The 21,972-nt window shown below is 49.4% G+C and overlaps 1 protein-coding gene across 5 annotated transcripts in view; it reads left to right on the plus strand.

Moving 5' to 3' along the window:
* The first annotated feature begins 19,207 nt into the window (after nt 1-19,207).
* Nucleotides 19,208-21,972, plus strand: part of sema3fa (sema domain, immunoglobulin domain (Ig), short basic domain, secreted, (semaphorin) 3Fa) — a 33,444-nt gene continuing 30,679 nt past the window's right edge. Inside the window, exons 1-3 of one of the 5 annotated variants that reach the window (XM_055508946.1) lie at nt 19,388-19,483; nt 19,764-19,879; nt 21,039-21,189. In XM_055508946.1, coding sequence (XP_055364921.1) covers nt 21,078-21,189 — 112 coding nt within the window. In that variant the 5' untranslated portion in view covers nt 19,388-19,483; nt 19,764-19,879; nt 21,039-21,077. The other 4 variants (XM_029150928.3, XM_029150927.3, XM_029150931.3 and 1 more) reach the window with 4 other exon arrangements.

Genomic DNA, 21,972 nt, shown 5'->3' on the forward strand with positions numbered 1-21,972 from the left:
AAAATCATACCCTGCTCAATAGTGTTGAATAATTTATGCTAGTAGCCCTCATTACTCTTCATGGAAGCGGCTAACTGCCTGGTTGGCGGTCAAGGTTCTCCAGGGCATCACTTAATTCACTGCTTGTTTGAACTTGAAATAGCAATCTTTATAATTGCACCATTATTATGGTAAGAAAAACAAACAGAGGAAAAACGTGAAAAATATAAAAAAATATAAATATATAATGATAAGCGGATCTGTGGACGGGTAGAAAAGCAGTGCTGTGGTTTTGTTTTGTTGTATCAGCGTGTCTTTCTGGGCTCGGTGCGGCTCGGCACAGCAGATGGACAGCCGTCACACATGGACACACATTAAGCCTCCACCCAGTGAGGGTGGTTTCCTCTTCACAGTAGCTAAAGGGTCCCACTGTGTCCCTTTAGCTCTGGCAGGGCGTCCCTGGAGACCCTCATTAGCAGCGATGGCGATGACTGAGAAGGAGCGGGAGGTTTGCGGGGGGCCGCGCGCAGGGCCACCAGGCCACTTAGTCGCTCTGGGCAAGAACAGGGACAGGGGACTTGAAAGAGCGCGGGACCCGGCGGGTGCAGAGGGTCTTCTCAGCGGCGCTTTCAGTCCGGATCGGATGTCAGCGCCGCATGCCAGCGTTTATATAGCATCGGGCAACAAGTTGTGAGGAAATTGGAGCCCGCTCCAGACGGCGGGTCGGCCTCGCCGCGCTCACGCAGGCCTGCGCTCCCCACTGCTGCGGGTGTGCATTACCGCTTCCACGGTGCTAAAGCGCCCCCCCCCCCCCCCCCAGCGCGAAGCCTGTTCATCAACTCTCGGGTTTCACAGACGCCGCCGGTAAAACCCTCTGACGACAGCCTTGTCGGCGACGTATGAAGCGGAAAGCGGAGCGCCTGACGTGCGCCGCGCCCTGCGAGTGGAATGCTGCGTCGAAGGAGAGCTCTGAGGGGAGGACGCTGCTCTCGTCTTCACTGGTCACCCAATATCCTCTTGTTTCGTGTGGCAGCCTCATCCCACCAGATCAGAGCAGACCTGGCTCATGTCTCCAGATTCACAAGGGCGAAAAAGCACATCTGACCTTGTCGTGCGAATACTATAGACAATATGTGACTCAACGTATCCTCACGCAAAACTCTAATTGGATATCAACCAATAGCCCACATGGAGGGGGAGACGCGAGGCGCCATCCAGCAACCGAGCAGGAGGTGTCCTGCCGAGGCCGGTCGCCACGGGCAACGGGCTCAAAACAAACACAGGCAATAACTATGTTTACAAGACACACGCCAGGCCAAGCGGAGAGATCGCTTGTGTTGGGCTCCATCAATCAGCTCGGAAATAAAGGAGGTTCGATTTAAATCTAACAAGTGTTGAATGGGAATCCTCCTCACGCCAGTAAATCAGTTTTATTGCCGATGCCGGGTTCAGTGGGATGACTTCTCCACGAAGCTGCTGTGTGACTCACAGAAGGAGGAGGTCAGGCACGGTACCGGTCCAGGATCCATCAGAGCCCGGTTTTGCTATGAAGGGAGTTTTTCCCATGATTCCTAGCTGTGAATGAGCTCATGTGATTTAGTGTTTTGCTTTTGCTCCTTAGTGAAGCAGGTTCTGATAATAGGAGATGGATGGTCCTCATTAAAAATGTGAGGAAATGTCTCTACTGGAATGATCTGTGCATTCTTTACGCTACATGTGATATATAATGGCCTGAGAGTTCTTTAACTTCCATCTTGTTTTATTGGGTTGTAACATTTTATCAGTTGCACCAAGAACCAAAAAACGTGGCTCTTATTTCAACGAGAGGATGAAGAAGATTTATTATAGACTTTTGTTTGATGACACATGCACTGACGGATGCTGTATATTGCTGCTCACGTAAACAGTCTTCTCATGCACCATCTCTGACAGGACGCCTGGTGAACCCTCTTCAAAGTGGCCCCAAATAAATGATCTTCAGTTTGAGATCGACTCTGGAAGTTGTAAATATTGCTTTAAGAAGGTTTACACGTGAAGGTGAGAGTTATTGGTTTATGCAGTGTGAGGCTGGACATGTGGGTCGTTATACAGCGGATACAGTACCAGTACTTCACAGTCACTCAGCAGCTTATATATTATACTACCAAGGTTTCTATTTCCTGCTACATGCAGTGTTTTCTGTTCTTATTGATTACTTTAGACTGTGACAAGGATACAAGGATTATGGATAACTGCAAACACAGAGTACCAACACAGAGGAAGCTTTGGATTAAATACACATTAATCCAGACTTTTATTAGAATATGAATATCATTACTTATTGCGTGTTATAATTATTCATCAACCATCAAATATTTTTTCTTGAAATTTCAAAAAAACAAGGTTATTGTTCTTGTATCTAAAAGCCATTAATACATGGGTATACACACACACTGACACCAGTCGCAGTCCGACACAGAGACGAATGAGCGCGTGTGCGCGCGCACACACACACACACACACACACACACACACACACACACACACACACACACACACACACACACACACACACACACACACACACACACACACACACATATTAATGTCTGTGTTTTCTTATAAAGACATCAGGGACAAGACAAAAACTGACATAACCCAAACAATCAACGAAAACAAAAGAAAAAACAGACCAAAATGCTGCCTTTGCATGCCACGGTTACCATGACAACACAGCCAAGAGCTGATGCCAAGGTGGGACACGCGTGACTGAGCTGTTGATAACCTCTAACCGTATAGCGTGACGCCTGATCTGTGGACATTACGTCTGCTGCTGGTTTTCACCCAACTCACGCAAAGATAAGAAGTTGGCGGAAATCAAAACAAACAACCCGGCTCCGGTCCCTCCTTCACTCTGTCATCTTTGACAGGGCGGCCACCGCGGCGGCCCATTGTGTCGTAAAACAGCACTGATGGGCCTGCTTGAAAAAGAGTGTTTCAGCTAATACAGAAGGAGAAGCAGACTGGTGCCCTGAGAGAGAAAACATTAATCACTCATTCTAAAGAAACCTCATGTGTAAGAATGACAAACCGGAGTTGGTGAGTTTGAGCTCTGTCATCATGAAAAAGCCTCGCGTGAAATGAAATCAGGGCTCTCCGAATGTTATCCAGGAGATCTAAGTCAAATACCCTCATCCCCTCCACGCAGCAACAAAGGGATGCTCCGCTGATTATCTGTATTCCGTGCATCTGCAGCGAAAGGCAGGGCTGCGGCTGAAAGTGAGTCCAAAGCAGCAGGAGCGTCTTTTTGGACGATGTTTAAGGAAAGGGGGGGGACTTTTTGTTTGAAGTGAGCGATAAGAAAAGCAGATCAGGAAGATAGAGGATGAGAGTCGACCGACACCCATGGAGCGAATAGCGTGCAAAGCAACGTCCAAACAGCAATGCTGTCACCCAGACGGACGCAAAAAGCAAAATGCAGACGGAAAATGAGACAAATGTACTGTAATAATCTAAATACGTGGTAGAAAAGTTAATTTTTGAATGAATGATTTGAACTGCATGCAAACCATTAGTCCACACGTTTCGGCCAGTAAATAAAATGATGGATCGCTTCAGAGGCGTCACTATGGAGTCAGGATCGTAAATTCATCTGCCATTGTTCTTTTAGCATCTTCCAGCTTTTACATGTAACGTGTTGAGCCAAGTGGACGTGCTCCAAGTTACGCTGGGTTTCCGCAGTCGTCCTACAGTTCCTGTGAACACTGAGCGACTGTTGCCAGAGACCAGACAGCGCTTAACACGAAAAAGCTCTACACTACAAAAGAAGGGCCGAACTTCTGAGAGAAGAAAGAGGATGGGAATATTTGAGGAATGGATCTGGGGTCGTGGGAAGTTTCTGTCGCTGCTGAGCGGCTGCAGAACAGAACGTTGTCATGAGACCATGGAGCTGTTACACTGTGCAGACGCTGAACGTTCAGGGAAATGTTCACAGCCTTTTTCTCCCTTTTGATGGGAAGCACAGAGTTTAATTTAAAGAACACTGTCATATTCTTCTCATAAGGCTGCGTTCAGACTGAGCATGGCTCCACAGGAAGGACTCGTCATGCATCATGCGTTCCTGTCAGATCGCTGGTGGAGTCAGTGCTTCAGGTATTTACAGCGTAACTGCTGGGATGAAAGATGAAATGACGGCAGTCAGGTTTGTAGACTGCAGTTTGTTTTATTACCTGACACAATACATCTGTTAGGATGTTTGAGCAGAGAACAGACCAAGGATGGAGACGTAGGGTGGTTATTGATGGGACCGAATACTGGGCCATAACGAATAATGGTTTATAAAGGTGCTCCTCTTTCAGTAAATCAGCTGTGGCATCTCACAGTTATGCATCAAAGGATCATATTTAAGAAATGACAAAAATAAAACATCTGCATGACATTTATATTGAGAGATGTTAAACACGATAGAAGTTTAAATTCACTGTGGTATAAATGGTTTGTAAAATAATACGAACTATGGAAAATCTGGAAGTAGTTTTTCACCCAGAGGAAGAAAATGCCACTCAGATGTAATAATGAGAGCACGGCCACTTCAGAGGACGCTCTGTCGCGCTTGGATCCTGACAAACATCTCTTGATCTTGATGAAATTCATGCTTAATGTCAGTGGATGCAAAATTAAATTAGAGACAGTCTGTTTGCGTTTGAATAATAATCAAGTGCAAAGACCTTGATTTACTCTGTGCTGCTGTGACTGACAGGGACCCCTGCAGAGCCGGTGGCAGAGCCAACGCGGCCACGGCTCCGTGAGGAGAGATCGCGAACACCAACGCATTTTCATTTAACCATAAAAAAAGAGCGAGACACAATCGTGGCACTTTCTCAGGCTTGGCTCGGTTTTAGCAGCTGCACTGGCTGCAAAGCAATGTATGATGTCGAGGCAAAAGCAGTCACACACATAAATACTGGGCTTCATGCACGGCGCTGGAGCATGAACATGGGGGTTTTCGGGGAAATGTTGGTCTTTTATTGTGAAAGGGCACTTGTTTGTACTGGTGCGACACAATGAGACCAGGATGCGTGTGTTGTGTGTGTGTCTCTCTCTCTCTGTCTCGCTCGCCCTCTCGCATGCCTGGCACTGCAGCTATCTGTCTGCTTTGGCTGAGGCCCGGCTGTTGTTTCTCCGCAGGCTCACGCTCTGCAGATAAGGACAGTAGAGGCATGGAGATAACGCGGAGGCCCAGATACCCCCCCTCCTGATCCCCAGAGAGCCAGCACTGTGATAGCCTCATTCCAACCCTGATTTAGTGACTCTGACACTACATAATTACCCTGTAAGCACAGATAATCACAATCTGTATCAATGAGCAATTAGTGTAGACACGGGCTGAAGGTTCCCCGGGGATGCTCGGAGGATGGCTGTGGAGGATTGGTGCTCTCATGGGCTCCTAAGTAGAAAAGCTGGGATGCTTAAGCTCCTCTTTCCTCCTATAAACCTGTACTAGATAATTGTTGACCAACTCTAGTGGTTTGTACACGTCACTTTTCTCTTCCTCCCACTGTTCTCGTCTAATTTCTGACCTTCTGCCCTCCGCTCGGCGATGCCCCTAGAAACCAGCCTGCTTTCCTCGGTGGAGCTTTAAACATAAGCTCCTAAGCCTGTTTAGTGCAGAGGTCAGAGGTCAGGCGTTTCAACAGACAAGCGACGTCTGCAGTAGAGACTAGACCCAGTGCAACGACCTCCAAAACTGGCTTAATGCAGATGATCCACAAAACAATGAAAGGTGTGTTGTTTTGATGAAAATATATTGTTACACGATCACCTTTCTTGAACGGCTTTGTTCTCACCTTGGCTTTATTTTGCTAAAGATGTTTGAACTTGCATTTCTCTGAGGGAGCGTTCATACATTTCTATCAGGCTGCGATTTCACACAAACTGCCTCGAGGCAGGATTTGAGCCCAGCAGCCTCTCACGACGCGATAATTGAATGGTGAAATAGCTCCACCACGATAAACACCGGCTCTAATGTAACTGCTTTGTTTTCACGCCGAGGTTCTGAAGTTGCCTTCTGTTCTCATGCGAACCTCGTTGCAACCAAATCTACTGTGACACGTCCTCGTACGGAGGCAGCTGCACTACATTACAAACACCCTTTGTTTTGGTTACAGGCCTGAGCGATAGAAAAAGGTGCTGCAAGAGCGGTTTCCTCCTGAGGTTTGATGCCCCGCTTCATCTCCTCTTCCCCAGCGGTGTGTCTGAAAATAAAGTGGAGGCCTGTTAAATTCAAGAGCCTTATGCAATCGCACTCCAGCCGGGGCAAAACAATCACAACTCGGCACAGGAGAGAGTCAGAGTTCAAGAGAGACGCGCTGTTCATTTTGAGAGAATACTTCAGGGTCTCCACAGCAGCTCTGTGGAGTAGCTGTTCTGTCGGGGCCGCGTGACCTGATGTCGCCGATGCTCTGCTGTGTTGGAGCTCTTCTGACTCCCCCATAGAGAGGTCATCGCTCCAACCAGACTACATGTTTATGCTTTAAAGTCTGGTTGCAGGAATTTGCATCCGTTCAGACACAATCCGGCGTTCCAGTTTATCTCATATTTGCCGAACAGGTTTGAAGTTGACCAAATACGCGTATGTCTTTAACTCGGAGGATCTGTGTGACGTTGGGATTTATTTCCACTGGGCGTGTTTCAGTGCTGAATAACGCTCTCTAGCACGTTCGCGTAAACATGAACTTTGCCGCGTTTAACCTTCGACCCGGCGCTGCTGAACGAGCCTGTGACGACGGCGCAGCAGCTGCGGCCGCCGTTCTTCCTGCGCGGACGGAGCGCGGCGTGTGAAGCGCGAGGCCTGAGCGCGCACGGCGTGCAGAGGAGCGGCCGTAACCAGAGCTGCTCGGTGCAGGGCCGTAAACGTCTGCTGGCGGCTCCGAAGGGTCAGCAGTGAGCTGAGTTAAGTGACCTGCGCGTCGCCCGCCGGCCAGACTTTTCTTTGTCTATTTTTGAATTCTCGTTTAAATCCGTATTATTTACATTGCGCAGAAATTAGTGTAATTCACTCCGAGTTCCCATCGTCAGCGGGTAAAAGGTATTTGTTTAAATTTCATGCAAGTGCAGATTTATGTGTGTGGGTGCCTGGGTCGGTGTCACAGAGGTTGATTAATTCTGACTCAGGCTGACAGTTGTGCTGCAGCAGTGATGTATTTTTTCACACATGTGCGAAGGATTGGTGCATTTAAACCGGTCACCTTTCCCCCGTGGACGCAGGCTCTCAGCTCTACGGCCGTCTCTTATGTGGGAGAGAATGAGCGTGTGACGCTGGACCAGTCAGGCTTTTGGCTGCATTTTTTGAGGTGTTGTTTTTTCATGCATACATTTTGAGAAAATGGATGAGAACACGCATCAGCAGCATGTTACTCACCCTCCACTCCAGGTACAGCTGGCCTGGATGCATTTTACTCCCCAAGACGTTGTGGGTAATGCCATTAGTCCTTTGTTCTGTCACATCCAGGCCAAGCAGGGTAAATAGTGCAGCAGCCACATCGGTGGGGTCCCTAAGTGCATGAGGCAGCTCATCAGGCTTTGATTTATGGTGTTACTTTCCCTGCGACAGCGGAAGAAGAGAGTAGCAGATCTACAGTGACAGCACTTTGAATTAGTCACTGTGGTGGCCCGCACCACAACAGGCTGAATGTGCTGGATGAAACATTTAGCCGCTCCAGCTTCATTTAGGGGAGAGTTCCCTCACAAAGGAAGCAGCAAATGCGTTCGCCATCACGTGCAGGATATCGAACGAAAGCTGGGAAATGATGTTTCACTCAGCTTTAATACCCGTAAAAAGAAACAAATAGAACAAAGAAGAATTAAAGACATCATCCAGTCTTTAATATTCCATAAAGTAAGCGGTATAGATCTGTGCTGTACAGAACACCTCTCCTGCTCCTCTGCCGCTCGCCAGACTGTGTGCTGGCGGCTCCGGGGGGGATTATGGGATGCTGGGGACACCAGTAAGGCGCCATGCTGTTGATAGACACGTTAAGCTTTCTGTAACTGGGCGCGAGTGTCACACGCGAAGCCGTAATGGCTCCCTGCAGGCCGGACGTGCAGCGAACTATAAACACCGGGCTGCTACGAAAGCAGCCGTGAGGCTGAACCTCGGTGGGCGGTGGTTGGGTCTGTGTTCTCACGTTGTTTTATATCGGGGGTCTGTGAATAACATCATTTCAATTCTCTGTATGTCCAACACATTGACATTAAAGTTGACTTTGACTTCTGACCAGAATCCCAAGCAGTCTTCCAGATGTGATAAGGTCAGGCTTTTGCCTCAGTCCCCTGAGGCGTCGTGACCCTCACCTGAAGCTTCATGTTGCAGCAACGCGGCCATTAATAACAGCCGATGGTCAGCATGTCTGCGGAGCCGAGTGGATGTGGAAGCGACGAGCGCGCGTGGACGTCTCCACGCGCTCATCACCGGTGAACCAGACAGTAAGCATGCGGCTCACAAGCCGCCCGGAGGCTGCGCAACACTCTCCAGAGCAAATGGACTTCCTGCAAGGTGCAAAGGGCAAAGAGTTTATTGAGCGCAAATCCTATGGGTGTGTGAATTCCTGAAAGGAGGGACCTTCATTCTATGCAGACGCTGTTCCTGAAGCAACAGGCCCGAGTTTCCACTCAGGAGAGGGATGCTTGTCTGTGGTCACTGCACCTGGAGTCCGTCATCCTGGCCTGGAGGACGGCCTCTGCTTCACAGATGGCAGCGGTGACTCCAACATTCTGCTCCGGGCTTCTGATTACAGGACCTGCTTTCAGGCTCCAGGACAGGCGTGGAATGTGGAAAACCTCTATTCACCGCAGCTGTTTAGTCTCATTATCCCGGCTTCCTGCGTGTATTACCTGTAACACACACCCTACTTCATTAGAGAGCTTGGTCTCCATGGAAACACTAAACAAGTGATGGGGGGAAGGGGGCAGTGTTTTCTGCGTTGGCCGTGAATCGCGGGCCTTTGGCTGCGGCGCCGGCGCTCGGGCTCAGCCAGGATGCCGCCAGGTCACCGGGACAGGACACGGCAGCCGGTGCCGGAGGCGGGTCGGGTCCTCGCGCCATCATTTTGACACTTCTGAATAATTCAACGCGGAGAAGGACACACAATAACATGGCAGGATTACTTAGCACATTGCTCAGCTGTTCCCCAGGGAGATGCCAGAGGACAAAGGGATCATCCAGCAACTATAATAGAAGGACTTGACTGACAGAGCTGTGGTTCTACCTTTAACAAAGCACTAACATAACTGTAACATGAACTCAGGCGTTTCCTCTTCACGCCGGGTCGGTCCAGCCTCGTCTCCACAACAGACAGGGCTGTTTGTACACACAGGGGGCCGGAACCAGCGGGTGGTCCGGTGGAGCGGCCGCGGGGGTCGCCCCCGTTCGGACCGTGACCGGTTTAACGCGGCGGCCGCCTTTCATGTCATGCCCGCGCCGTGCTGACAGCTCTCCGGTTCAGAGTTTGTCACGGTGGTCAGGTCGAAAGGAGGAACTGCTCCCAGAGTTTGGTTCCACCAAGACAGAGTGCTGGATTAGCTGACGTTAGTGTGACATTGTTACAAAGCAACGTAACGAGATTGTGGGACACGCGGTGAATCCGACTGACGATGGGACGCTGGTGCTTGTGTTTGGTTCCCTAGTGACACCACCCTGTGACCTCTTAGCTAGAGTTTATAACTGAGCATTTGTTTCAAATTAAACTATGTATACATTGTCCTCCCGTCGTCTGAGGACATGTGAGGTTAATTAGAGTCTCTGGGCTTCAGCACCGGCGGCTCTTAAGTGGTTGTGAGAATAGATGGCTGTAATTTGAAGGACTGTGAACTCAGACCTCCCGCTTTATTGGCGCTACTAATACAATCGGCAGTGCTCAAGTTGGTCCCGCTGACACGCGACAAGGCGAAAATACGGTTTCTGCACCAGAACGCGTCCGTGTGATTCCACCGCGTGGCTGTTCCCTGTCACTTAAAGCCCTTAAAGCCCGCGCGTACGTGTGATCCTCCTTTGCAAAGACAGGCGTCCCAGCGAGTGCCGTGGAGTTTGCGTCGCCATGGTAACAGCGCTCAGCTGGGACCGGAGGGGAGTTATCAGGCGTGTGCAGATTCCAATGTTGCACATCATTCCACATGGACTATGATGCTCTGGCATGCGGGGCTCACAGCTGACACACATGTACAGTAGTGAGTCATGGGCTGAAGCCATCAGTGTGTCAGCAGCTCTCTCTCTCTCTCTCTCTCTCTCTCTCCACGGCGGGCTGTCAAACACGAGCTCGCTCCCTCGCCCTTCCCCGAGCTCGTATGGCGCGTTGCACCGCAGGTGAGTGTCAGGCTTGAATCTACTGAAGCTTCATTTAGATTAAAAATTGAGCCCAGCAGCAGGCGGCGAGCGCAGCTGCGCCCGGGAGCGCGCTGTGGGCGAGCGAGGCAGAGAGCCGCTCCAGCTGTGTAAATGAGCGGAGGGCGCTCTGAAGGATGGCGGCGTGGCAGTCGGATGGTGGAGGAGCAGGTCCCGTCTCTCGCTGGACTTCCTGCGCTGCTGGCTGATTGGCGCCGCCGCCCTGACGGATGATTAAAAGGGGAGACGAACATAAAAAAACAAAACGGCGTCTTGCTGAGTGACAGCGAAATGAGGGAAACACGAGTGAGGCAGCGACCTGTGAGAGGCAGACGCCTGATTGCTTGATCGCCCCCTCTCTCCCCTGCGCCGCGGCTTTTAATGAGAAACGCATGCAGATGCAGATAAAGCAGCGGAGGAAATACATTTGCACGCCCCGAAATAACAACGCTTGACACTTTGCCTCGTGAACACTCTATATTAAAGACTGGATGATGTCTTTAAGGTTTTAAAACCACACAATGTCATGTTGTATCATTGTTTAAGGCACCATCACAGTGAATGCAGCCTCAGGTCCCTCATAGTCTGTCCTCTGACATTTAGGGGCCATTATTCAGATATAAAAGCTTCTCCTCTCACCCGTCTCACACCTTTTTTCTGGAATGTCAGTCTAGAAGGGACCACATTCGGGGGCTTTGTGCCTCTGTGGCACTGGCAGCGGGATCTGCCCACTGTTTCAGGAAGGGATTAGTGCGTTCGTTGTGATTACTCCTGCATTGTCCATTGGCCACCGCACTCGGTCTCTTCATTATCTTTTTCTTGTGCAGAAAACAAGCAGTGTGCCCTGCTCTCCGGCGGCTCCCGGCCCCCCCGGGCTCTCATTTGAATTGAATCCGCGTCATGCTAATAGCCTCGGCTAATGAATTAGCAAATGAACATGCCTCCCCCCTGTCGTCGTGACATTTCAAAGAAGAACAACAAAGCGAACACGCCACTTAACATTTCCCATACATATCAGTTTCCATAACATTGTTCAGTAAGCAGGCACTTGAGGGGTGAGGGGTCACGCCGGAGCGCAGTGACCCCCCGTCCCCCCGCGTCTCGGGAGGGAAGTCTCGGCGCGGCGTTGCGAGGTAGCTCACGTTGCAGAGATGTCGAAAAGTCACAGTCCGTCAGGAAAAGTGGGCCAATATCGCATCCACCGCTGACGCCCCCTGACCGCTGAGTCCATGTGATGAAAACCTTTCCCATGGCGACCTCTGAGGGCATTCCAACATATTGTCCCTGTCCAAAACATATTTGCAGAAGGCTGTTAGGATGCCTACCAGGGCACCACGTCACTACATATGTATCTTAACTGCCTTTGGCCTTTATCAGCGTGCATGCATGAAGCATGACACACTGGATTCTGGTCACACTCCAGCATGGATTAAATGTGGGATCCTTCATATATCTGCACGACCTGTCACAAATTGAAATTGATGAGGGTTATTAAACACTGATACATTTCCTGGTGCCCGTCCTCATCTCTCTAAATAGCCTCAATTATTTCCATCTTTTGCCAAAACTATTTCTCAATTTTACCAGCTCCAGATTTAGACGTAATTCAAATGGACTTTGCATTATGTCAAGCAGCGTGTCAGGGATTGCTGGGAGTCCTCATCTGCTTCAAATGAAGCTAGCGCAGCCTTGACGAGCGCGCCTGTCAAAGCGTCCAGGGCTTCGTGCCACAGGTCTATTGCTGGAGATGTGAACTCCTGGGAATGTCGGGATGAACAGTGGGCCGCGCTGCGATCGCGGTCCTTTTTGTCCTGTAAAACCAGAAAAACAGAAGACAACAGGCTGATTGGTGCTGTCGCAGTTAGACTCTTCACCATGATGCTAGGCTGCTTCTCTCTCTCTCTCTCTCTCTCTCTCTGCAAAGAACCAGAATAAAGATATTTCTCAACACATCAAACCATTTCTTGGAGTCTTAATCTATTTTGACGACCGCCCTGCTGTTAGCATTCATAGCTAACTTTATTGTGTGTCATTTGTTTGTGTTTTTACTCCTTGGAGTTTGGATTGTTGTCAGAATTCTTTTCTCGATTTAAATAAACGTCTCTTGAGGAAAATGTGAAACCCATCACTTGTTATATAAACACACTTCAGGGATCCCTGGTTTCAAATATAGAGTTTTCCAGTGATTATGAATCTCTAATATGAACTCAAAACATATAAATTAATTCAACATGTAGGAATTTTTACCGTGATTTCCTCTAGTTTTGGGCAGTGGGCTTGACAACGTGGGTTGCAAATCTTTTCTGCAGTTTTAGGCAGCATCTGAACCATGCAAACGTTAGCGATGGTACCTGACAGTCACCGCTTTGGACATAGTGTGGCCCAGGAGGAGACACAGACTCAAGCAGAAAATCACCATCCATCACCTTTAATGACTGATAACTGGTCCTGACAAAAGCATATTCATCTCTCCGACTCTTTTAATGTCAGACTAAGCAAGGTGGACTTGGCCTTTGAGGCTTATATGTCAAGGAAAAGCTAAAAAATGAAAAACGCTGCTAACACCTGCCTTTAAACACAGTAGGTGAGTTTTTTTCCCCTCCCGGTTCAAATTGAGCTAAATGTCCTCGTTTGTTTCTGTGATTGGCAAGCCAGAGGTGAGAGGTTTCCACGGAGGCTGCGGGGCACACATAAGCACACTACTTGGTATGCTGCGGGCTCTCGAGGGGCAGAGAGGAAGGACGTGGGGGCTCAAGTCTCTGCTAATCTAGTTGGCAGATGACTGACGTCTCCCTGTCCATCAAAGTGTGACCCGGGGCGTGCTTTTAATGAGATCCATTCCACATGACAGACGCCGTCTCTCCGTGGGACGTCTGTCTGATCGCCAGCTCTGTTCCAGTCGTATGTGTTGCCTCTTTGCGTGCGTTGTGTGTGTGCAGTTGAGTGTTTTAAAAAAAAGGAGGTGCCGGAGGGAGGGGGGGGGGGTGGCGGGACCTCCAACACAGAGTGGATGAACACGTCAAGTTCAAGACTGTTTTCAGTAACAGCTCATTTTAGTTAGTTTAGTCCGATTCCCCACAGCTCCCGCTCACAGAGACACCGGACGGTTGACACTGCCTCACAGCAAAAAGGAGTTTAATCTGTCAGGCTTCCTTTACAGCGTGCGTGTGCTAATGGGAAATTTATGCACACGGGCCGCGATCGAAGACAGCGGCCGGAGCGCGGGCCGAACCGCTCGGCCCCTCGGTTCCTTTCAAAAACACATCTTGACGGGGAGGTTGTGCAACCGCTGCCGCGCATCTTCTATTAACCCTGCGACTCAGAGAGGCCGGGAAAAGAAAGGCATCAGCGGCAGCCGGCGGAGGAGAGGCCGGTGGCACTCGTTTGGGAGCCAGATGTGGCGTTTACTGGCAGCTGGACAGCATAAAACTGTCAGCGTGCGCTAACAAGTTAGTGAAACAGCTAATGTGCTATTTTCAAACTTCACTTCAGATTCACTGTGCATTAGAACAATCGGCTATTGTTTCAGCCGCAAACTGCTTCGACAACATCTTTTCCCTGTTTTTGCTGCCAAATCGAAATAAACCACAGCAGACAGGAAAACAAAGCCGTATAAAAATAAAAAAAACGTATAGAGAAAAGTCTAACAATACTGCGAAGCGAGGTTTTTCTGCGTGTGTGTTTTTGTGAAATGCGTGCGCCTGGCTGGTAACGTGAGTGTTGGGTGGAGGGAACGTTGATGGGAAAGCAGACGGTGATAAGACCGGAGGACTTTATTCTTGGATCGACTGGGAGCCACTGGCAGTTGTTATATCCTCCCAACAGCATTTCCAGTGTTAATTAAATTCCAAACCAGGCCAAAAGAAAACAATACAGGCTTCAGTATATGTGCTTGATGTGCCATTCTGTCTCCAGACATCTTACTACAGGATCTTTTTTCAGCACAACTGCTGTTGGAAATTCTGGGAACAGATGTCCAGGCAGATGTTCTCTCTTTCTGACTTGAAACAAGTATAAAGTATTTCTTCCTTTCTTGTTGCATGTCAGTGTATTTAAATTCGCGAGTGCTGTTTTTATATAAACCATCCCGGCCGCCGCTGCATCCAGCTCTTCATCTGTGGTCCTTTGGACTCTGGCGTTTGCACCGTGATGGATTTCATTATGTTTAATTAAATTAAGGTGCGTTCTGGAAACAAGCAGAGGCACTAGTCAAAGAGAGGCTGAGGGAAACGGTCCAGGATGCAGTAAAATGAAAAAAAACACAAAGTATTGAATTTTTGTTTGTTATTGTCATGTTTGGTTGGACTCTCTCTTTTTCTGTTTTTACTGAACACAGACACACACTGGTTTTCCCCCTCACACACGACTCTGTGCTCACACACAACTACAGTCGGCCATGTTGAATTTTCTAGCCACCTGTTTCATGGTCAGACCGAGTGATGACAGGAAGATGAGATGGGAGCGCGAGTGGAAGGGTGAAGGACGGGACTTCTTAAAAATATATTTCACACACTTCTGAAACATCCAACAAACCTAACCACACACACACAATCAGGTCACGAATTGAAAACAATGCAAAAGTTGTTTCTCTAACAAAGACAGAGAGCAGGAACCATTGTTTGCTGAAGTCTAAAGTAGGTTTTGAGACAGTAGTTGTCACACCAGATAAAAGTACACTAGGCTGAGAACCATGCAGCGACTGAGGAGCTGACCTTCCTACAACCCAGCTGAATGAGGGAAGTAGTAGCTAGGCAACATATTCTAGTCAATAACTTAAATACAGATGTTGATAATGAACCAAATCTGGAAAAACGGTGTCCAGTCCCACTATGGAAAAGTTCTCAAGATAAAGTTAGTGGTCATAGAGACACCAAATTCTCCATGATTTAATAATTTCCACCATATTAACCCATAAGAGCCTAGACAAAATTATACTTAAAGGAAATATTTGCAGGATAAAAGCAGAAAGAAGAAGCAGAAAATTAACATAATCCTGGGAAACAAGCTGAAAAAAATGAACAATGACAGAGAAAGTTTTTTTTTACCCCACTCAACTAATTTTAGAAGGAGGTTATGGCCAAAATCACAAAAGTCCCATGGATTCCCCCATCAAACCACAGAGCACAGTAGTTAGAGCTACGCTGAGCGCCTGTGGGCGCAGAACAGAGCAGAACAGAGCAGAACAGAGCAGAACAGAGCAGAAAGCGCAGTCATTTCCTCTCGCTGTCTTCGGTCTCTCCGATCCGACCGGAGACCTGTGGCTGGACGTCGATGGAGAACGACAGACGGGCCGGACCTTGAGGAAGCCCAAGCCAACGGTGCTGCATGGGAAAGCGATTACCCCCCAACGCCCCCCCCCCCCCCCCCCCCCCCCTTCAGGCAACCACAGGTAGCAGGGCTGGGGCACCTTCAGCCGCAGAGGCACGCGGAGCACAGAACCATTGTTATTGTTTGCAGTACATTTACCCCGAAGAACAAAAGGGCACGGAGGGGACAGAGTGAATGTAATGTAATCCATGCTCTCCAAGGGTTCGTACTGATTGAGAAAATCCACCAGACGAGCGGGGAGCGGGATCAGACCGTGCGGAGCCTGCTAGGCAACAGCTTTAATTTATACCAAATCATCCCACCACAGCTGCCCCGCTCCCTCCGTTCCCAAGGCAGGAGCCACGTGAGGCAGACAAAGTTGTGTCATCCGAAAAAAAAAAAAAAAAAAAGGCAGCTGTCCCACTTTTAGATCCGCAAAGCTCCAGCTGAGTCACCGCACAGTCAGCCATTGTGACAAAAGACAGAGGAGCAGATACGAGCAGGAAGATGACAACGGGCCAAACGCAGTGAGAACCGGCTGGGAAAAATATTGCAGCAGAGGAGACTGCTATTAATCTTGAGAGTACAGATTTTAAAGCCTGTATCTCAGCGGTCAAAAAGGGAAAAATACGCTCCAACAGTTTCCATCGCAGCACATTTATTGACATTCACACAACTATCTTATGTTTATTAGCATTGTTCCAAGACGGAGGGCTCCTATATTGTTAAAGGCAGCTCTGCTTTCACCGTGTCGGGCCAAAACAAACAGAACAAAACAAAAGTATTTCTCTAGTTGGGTTCAACGCTGCCTTTTAGTATGTGGTCTGAATGGGAATCTCCAAACAGGAAGTGAATATCCCTCCTGCAGGCATACGTGTACTTATGGAGAATAATATAAGAAACACGAGTGTGTTCATTAAGAGCAAACAGAAGTCGAGTTACGTGTAATAATAAGTAGACATGCACCAGAAACAAGCGATTATCCTCATAGTCAGCACGTCTGTGACTCCATGTTTACCTTTTATTGTTTTGCCCCCAAGGACGTGTTGTTTATTTTCCAGCTATCACTGTCATGTAAAAACGGACTGTGATGGGTTTCTGAGCGCATGCAAATTGGCAAGAGTGTGCAAACTATGACAGAAACGATACGCAGAGGTTTCACGGAAGTCATAACATTAGTCGTGAAACCGAACCGTTACCGCGCAGGAGTCTGAAGGCAGCCAAAGTTTCCGGGGCCTGATTAAAGTTTCCTGCTCCGTGCGCCAGCCTCGTGACGAAGGTATGACTCCGCCAAGCGCAGCCTTATCGTTTTCCCATTTAAATGCTAATGCGCGCGCCGCCGCACTAGTCAACGCACCGCGGAAACAGTGTGAATTTTTAATAACCTATCACACCAAAAGGTAACAGCTCTGCCAGCGAGGCGCGTTCCCTCATTAAACCCTAACGTACAGCACCGAGGGCCTTTCGGGCTCCGCGCGTGCACTCGCGTCTCTCGGCGTCACAGTCGCGGGGGCGCGCGCGCGCGCAGATGCGCACAGCGGCGCGCGGGTGCACTTGTTTCCGCGCCTCGTCGGTAATGAACAGCTGATAATTGCCTCCCATCAGGTGCCGAGAGCCGCGCGCTCAGGTTGAGGCCGTCGCCGCCTGTTAGCGATGACTCCCCGTCGCCGCGGAGGGTTGGAGGGAAACTTATTGAAGGTAATGAAACGCATATGAGAGGATGACCCGTGCTCTCGCGCCGTCTGCATGTATAGTCCCACTGGCACCTGTTTCCATGAAAACCACCGATAACTTCTCCTTGTAGCGTTGCAGCGAATAAATGATGCTTCTTATGAACCATCCTCTGGGAGCCCTAAGAGTAATCATAGTAATCTCCAGGAAAATGATGATATTGGGAAAGCTGGCAAGGTACTGTAGGCCTGGGCGATAAAAGAGAACCATTTAAAGTGAAGCCATAAAGTATGTGTAACTAAACTTCTCATAGAAAAGACTTGTAGCAGCAATATTTGAGCTATGATTTACGAGCCTGGCGTTTGTGCAACAAAAGCTCTTAAAGGCGTCTCGTTGCTTTTAACGCGTTGCCACTGTGGTCTGGCACCCGGCGGTGATCTTTGGTTTCAACATTATCTTTCACATTTTATTCCTCGGATGGCTGTTAGAGGCAGTAATACCAGGGAAAGAGGCGGGAAGAGACTTCGTGAAGGCGGCCGCTCCTCGAAGCCAGGATTTCAATAATGGCCGTCCTCTCGTCTCACGCATGTGACAGATGGAGAGGCCACCAGAGGCCTGAAGATGGGAGGAATACTGTTGATTAAAAAGGAATATAGGAAACAACATGCAGCTGTTGGCTGAGAGGCAGAGGACGGAGGGATGGGGGAAAACTGGAATAAATAGAGCTGGGAAACCAAGAAAGGGTATTAGCAATAACACAATTACACTTGGCTGATCTACACACACGTTCTGACTGAAGCTTGTTTGAACTGCTGATATTCATGTGTCGCTTGCAAGAAGAGATTTTATTCTTTCCCTGAGTTATTCGCGGCGTGTCCTGTGGGATCCGGAGTTGTGTTCCAGATATTTATGAAAGTTGTTACTCATGTGAAGCTTGGGAAGACTCTGACTCACTGATCTTAGCGTCTTGTGTGTTTGCGGCAGCTTATGTAATTGCGTCCCTGAGCTTTTTGCAGGTGCGAAGGGGAACGTAACATCCTGCCATGACCCCATGACGGTAAAACATCGCTACAGCCACGGTTCATTCAGATCACGTCTGCGGATGCTCCACGTTCCCGTCTGATGTTGTGTACTTTTGCCTGCTCCCAAGCTACTGTATTCATCAGACATGGAATAATGCGCGTGCACGCTGGGCATCAGCTGCACAGTGCAGCGACTGGATAAGAATCGGAATAAGCCGGTGTGACGAGGGGAGGGATCGGGTGAGATTAAGAGATTTAAGGCTCCATTTGCCCATGAATATCTGATGTCTATCTGAGGCGAGAGCTGGTGATCCTCTGGCGGGTCGCTGAGGTGTCGGGGGAAAGCTGCCTTATCGCCGTCGAGCCTCTGATGAAGAGACGCGTGAATGGGCGGCCAGCGGCTTTTTCCCTTCTTTCCCACCAAATCCAAAATGTTGGCGTCGCAAAGCAGCGGGTGGCGTTTGCCGTGGCGTTTGCCGTGGCTCTGCCGACGCAAAGGATCCCGATCAGTTGCTCGCTGAGTTCACGCATTTGGACGTCTCTCGGCACAAGCCAAGGTTGGCTGTAGTCAGCAACTCTAAGCCAGTAGCTGCAAGTCACAAGCACGCGGGACTTTCATTGGACGTCTCGTACTGTGCATCTGTCACATCTGGGCATCTGCTCCACATCTGTATAGCTGTGTATAAAGTCATGCGTCTGGTTTTACCAGCGGTCTGCATTCTGTTTGAATTAGAAGCGTTACGTGATCGGACAGCGACAGGATGAAGACAGGACTTGCCCGCGTGCCTTTTGCTTGTTTTCTCTTAATCTCGAACCCGCCCTGAATATCAGGTGTTTTGTGACAAGGATGAATGCGAATGTAAACAAACCACATCATCCGCAGGGGGTGCATTTAATTGGAACCAAGCTCCGGGCAACAAATCATAGTCACAAACCGAGAGCAAGTCACCAGAATGTTCCCCGTGTCAGATTCTGGACAACTCCTCCTCCTCCTCCTCCTGATCTTGCAGGGACTTCTCTCCATCTCACGTTGCCGGCTCGTGCAGTCCGCTCCCTGCGCGCGTTCACCTTTTTTTTTCTTCCTCTACCTCACTTCAGCGGGTTTTGCGTCGCGTTTCGGGGCGGGACGGAGCGCAGGGATGCTAAGGTAGGTTCCCTCCCCCCATGGGTGTGTCCACCGCCGGCAGACCTCAGTCTATCCACCTGCAGCCGCCGCTTCGCCAGCACTACGCGCCCGACCGCCGCCGCGCCGCGCACGCAGGAGCGTCCTCCGCGCCGCTCGTCTCCAGAAACAACTCTTTGTTTCCAGTCTCCCTCGGGGATAAAGGCAAATCCGCTGATGCGATTTAGAGATTACTTGAACTCAAAGCGGCCGCGTCAAGTTAATTTAGATCCAAGCTTTGTTTCTCTCTGGGATAATCGTGCAGGATCTGCGGCCGATACGCCGAGACTCGCGCGTGCGGACGGACGGATGAGCTCGAAGACCTGGGTGGATGTTTTTTAATGGTGACCGGCTTCGTTAAAATCTTCACCGAAAATTAAGGTAGGTCACGATGCCTGGCTTGTCTTCATAGATGTACAAGTAAACATTATTTTTATTTAGACAAATGAGCTTAGAAATCAGACATTTGCTGGACTCGACCATAAAATGAAAAATGTGTGCGCTGCGCGTGCAACGTGGTTCATATCAGGTGCGTTTTAAAAGTTCGGTGACGTGATTGTGTCGTGAATATTTGGATTATATTTGGTTTGCGCAGCAGACTGTTCGCTCGCCTTCTCCGCTGCGTGGGAGGCTTTAATGAATTATTCTGTCAAATACTATTTTGCAAAAACTGCCGGAGCCAAGAACAATATGTGTGTGCGCGCGCGTGGGTGTGTGTCTGGTGGGCGACGGGAGTTTTGCAGCACCGAAAGTTTTATCGCACGTGATGCTGAAGCCCCTTCCGAAACGCGCCGTTCGCGGCGGTCGCCCGCGCCCCGCGCCGCTCGCGACAATTAGAAATGCGCGTACTCCCGGGAAAGGGCACGTGGTTCATGTTCGCGTCCCCATAAGTCGGAGCGCCGTCATGCTTTATTTTGGTAAACGCTCTGCTTGGAGTCCTGCCTTCGGGGCTCAATCTGGAACTTGATCGTAAACCCCGAATGACAGTTTGACCTCAGTCCAAGATCCACGTCTACAAGTAGATCCGCGCCGTGCGGGGCGTTCGCGGGGCAGACGCCGCGTTAGAGCTGCGGGATTCTCTTCCGTAGGTTTGGACGTAAAGTTTTCGTGCTGATAATTCGCGTGTTCTCGTTTTTTTTTATTTAGGGAGCGCCGTTCTCCGGCTGATTAGTGCACTCTTTGTGATTTGATCTGTGGAGCCACAAAAAAGCTCCAAAATCCAGCTCCTGTTCCATAATATTTTTGCCAAGTGTGTGTGTGTTGTAACAAAGTTGAGGTGTGGGCAGCGGTCGTGGCTCCTTCAGGCTCTCCCAGCTGGAAGGAGGCTCCATTCATTCACAATTGCCCCCATCCCGGCCAAAGTTGGCCCGAAAGGCGCGTGGAGAGAGATCGACCACAGTTTAGCAGCAGACATGAAAATTAATTTTATTTCTTTCCAGACACGAAGTGAAACGACACGTTTCATGGCCATTTCTGCACCAAAACCCTCTGAAGACATAAACGGATCCATTGTTGACTTGCGCTCATCTCTGTGTCCCAGCTCGTCTCCTCGTCTCCCCTGTTAACAAGCGCAGGGACCATGCTGTGGGACAAGCTATGCTGGCTCCTGGCCCTGCTGGCCTCCTCCTCTGGGGCCCTGCCCCCCTCCAACGAGGCCCTCTCCGCTCCAAGAATCTTCCTGTCCTTCAAAGGTACTGTAGGCACCGCGTCCGTGGCCCAGTTTGCCTGGTTTTGTGTTTCTCCAGACATTGAGATGTTATTATTGGCTCGCTGTCGTGCTTTTTTGATTTCCCAGTCTTGTCTGATAACTGGGATGGGCAAAGTGTTGGCGCCGGCCGCAGCTGCCGTCAAGCTTTTGTTTTTTCAGAGCCCAACAGAGAGACTGATTGTGCGTCGGTGTGCGAGAGGCTCGATGAGAGGCATGAGAAGCGCTGCTGATTGTTCTAAATATTCAGGGCCAGAGAATATGTCTTTATTTGACGGCCTGGCTGCTATTAGTTCCCCACACGGGCCTTTGTGTGGCCTCGGCTCCCGTCTGAAATCAAGTCAGATTTAACACTCGGCTGGGCACCGAATCAGGGAGCACATCCAGCACGTTATGAATGTTTGCAGTGCCACATGAGACCGTGTGTGTGTGTGTGTGTGTGTGTGTGTGTGTGTGTGTGTGTGTGTGTGTGTGTGTGTGTGTGTGTGTGTCTTTTGAACTGTCCTGTTAAAATAGGTCTCAGCTTTTTTTTTTTTTTTTTTTTTGCATCTTGTCTGTGTTAATAGTGTCTGACTCTGAGAAAGCCTTTTGTTTCATTAAGCCGTGCTCTGGATCAGAAGTTTGGATCCTTGCTGGGAACCTGTGCCCTCTGGTTCACCCCCTCACACATTTTCGCTTACCTGCTTGTTTGTTTCCTCTCCCGTGCTCGAACCTCATCACTTTCTCCCGCTAATCGAGTCGGATTTCACACTTGACTCGTCCCACATGC

This window comes from Betta splendens, chromosome 5, assembly GCF_900634795.4.
Source record: "Betta splendens chromosome 5, fBetSpl5.4, whole genome shotgun sequence".
Lineage (NCBI taxonomy): Eukaryota > Metazoa > Chordata > Actinopteri > Anabantiformes > Osphronemidae > Betta > Betta splendens.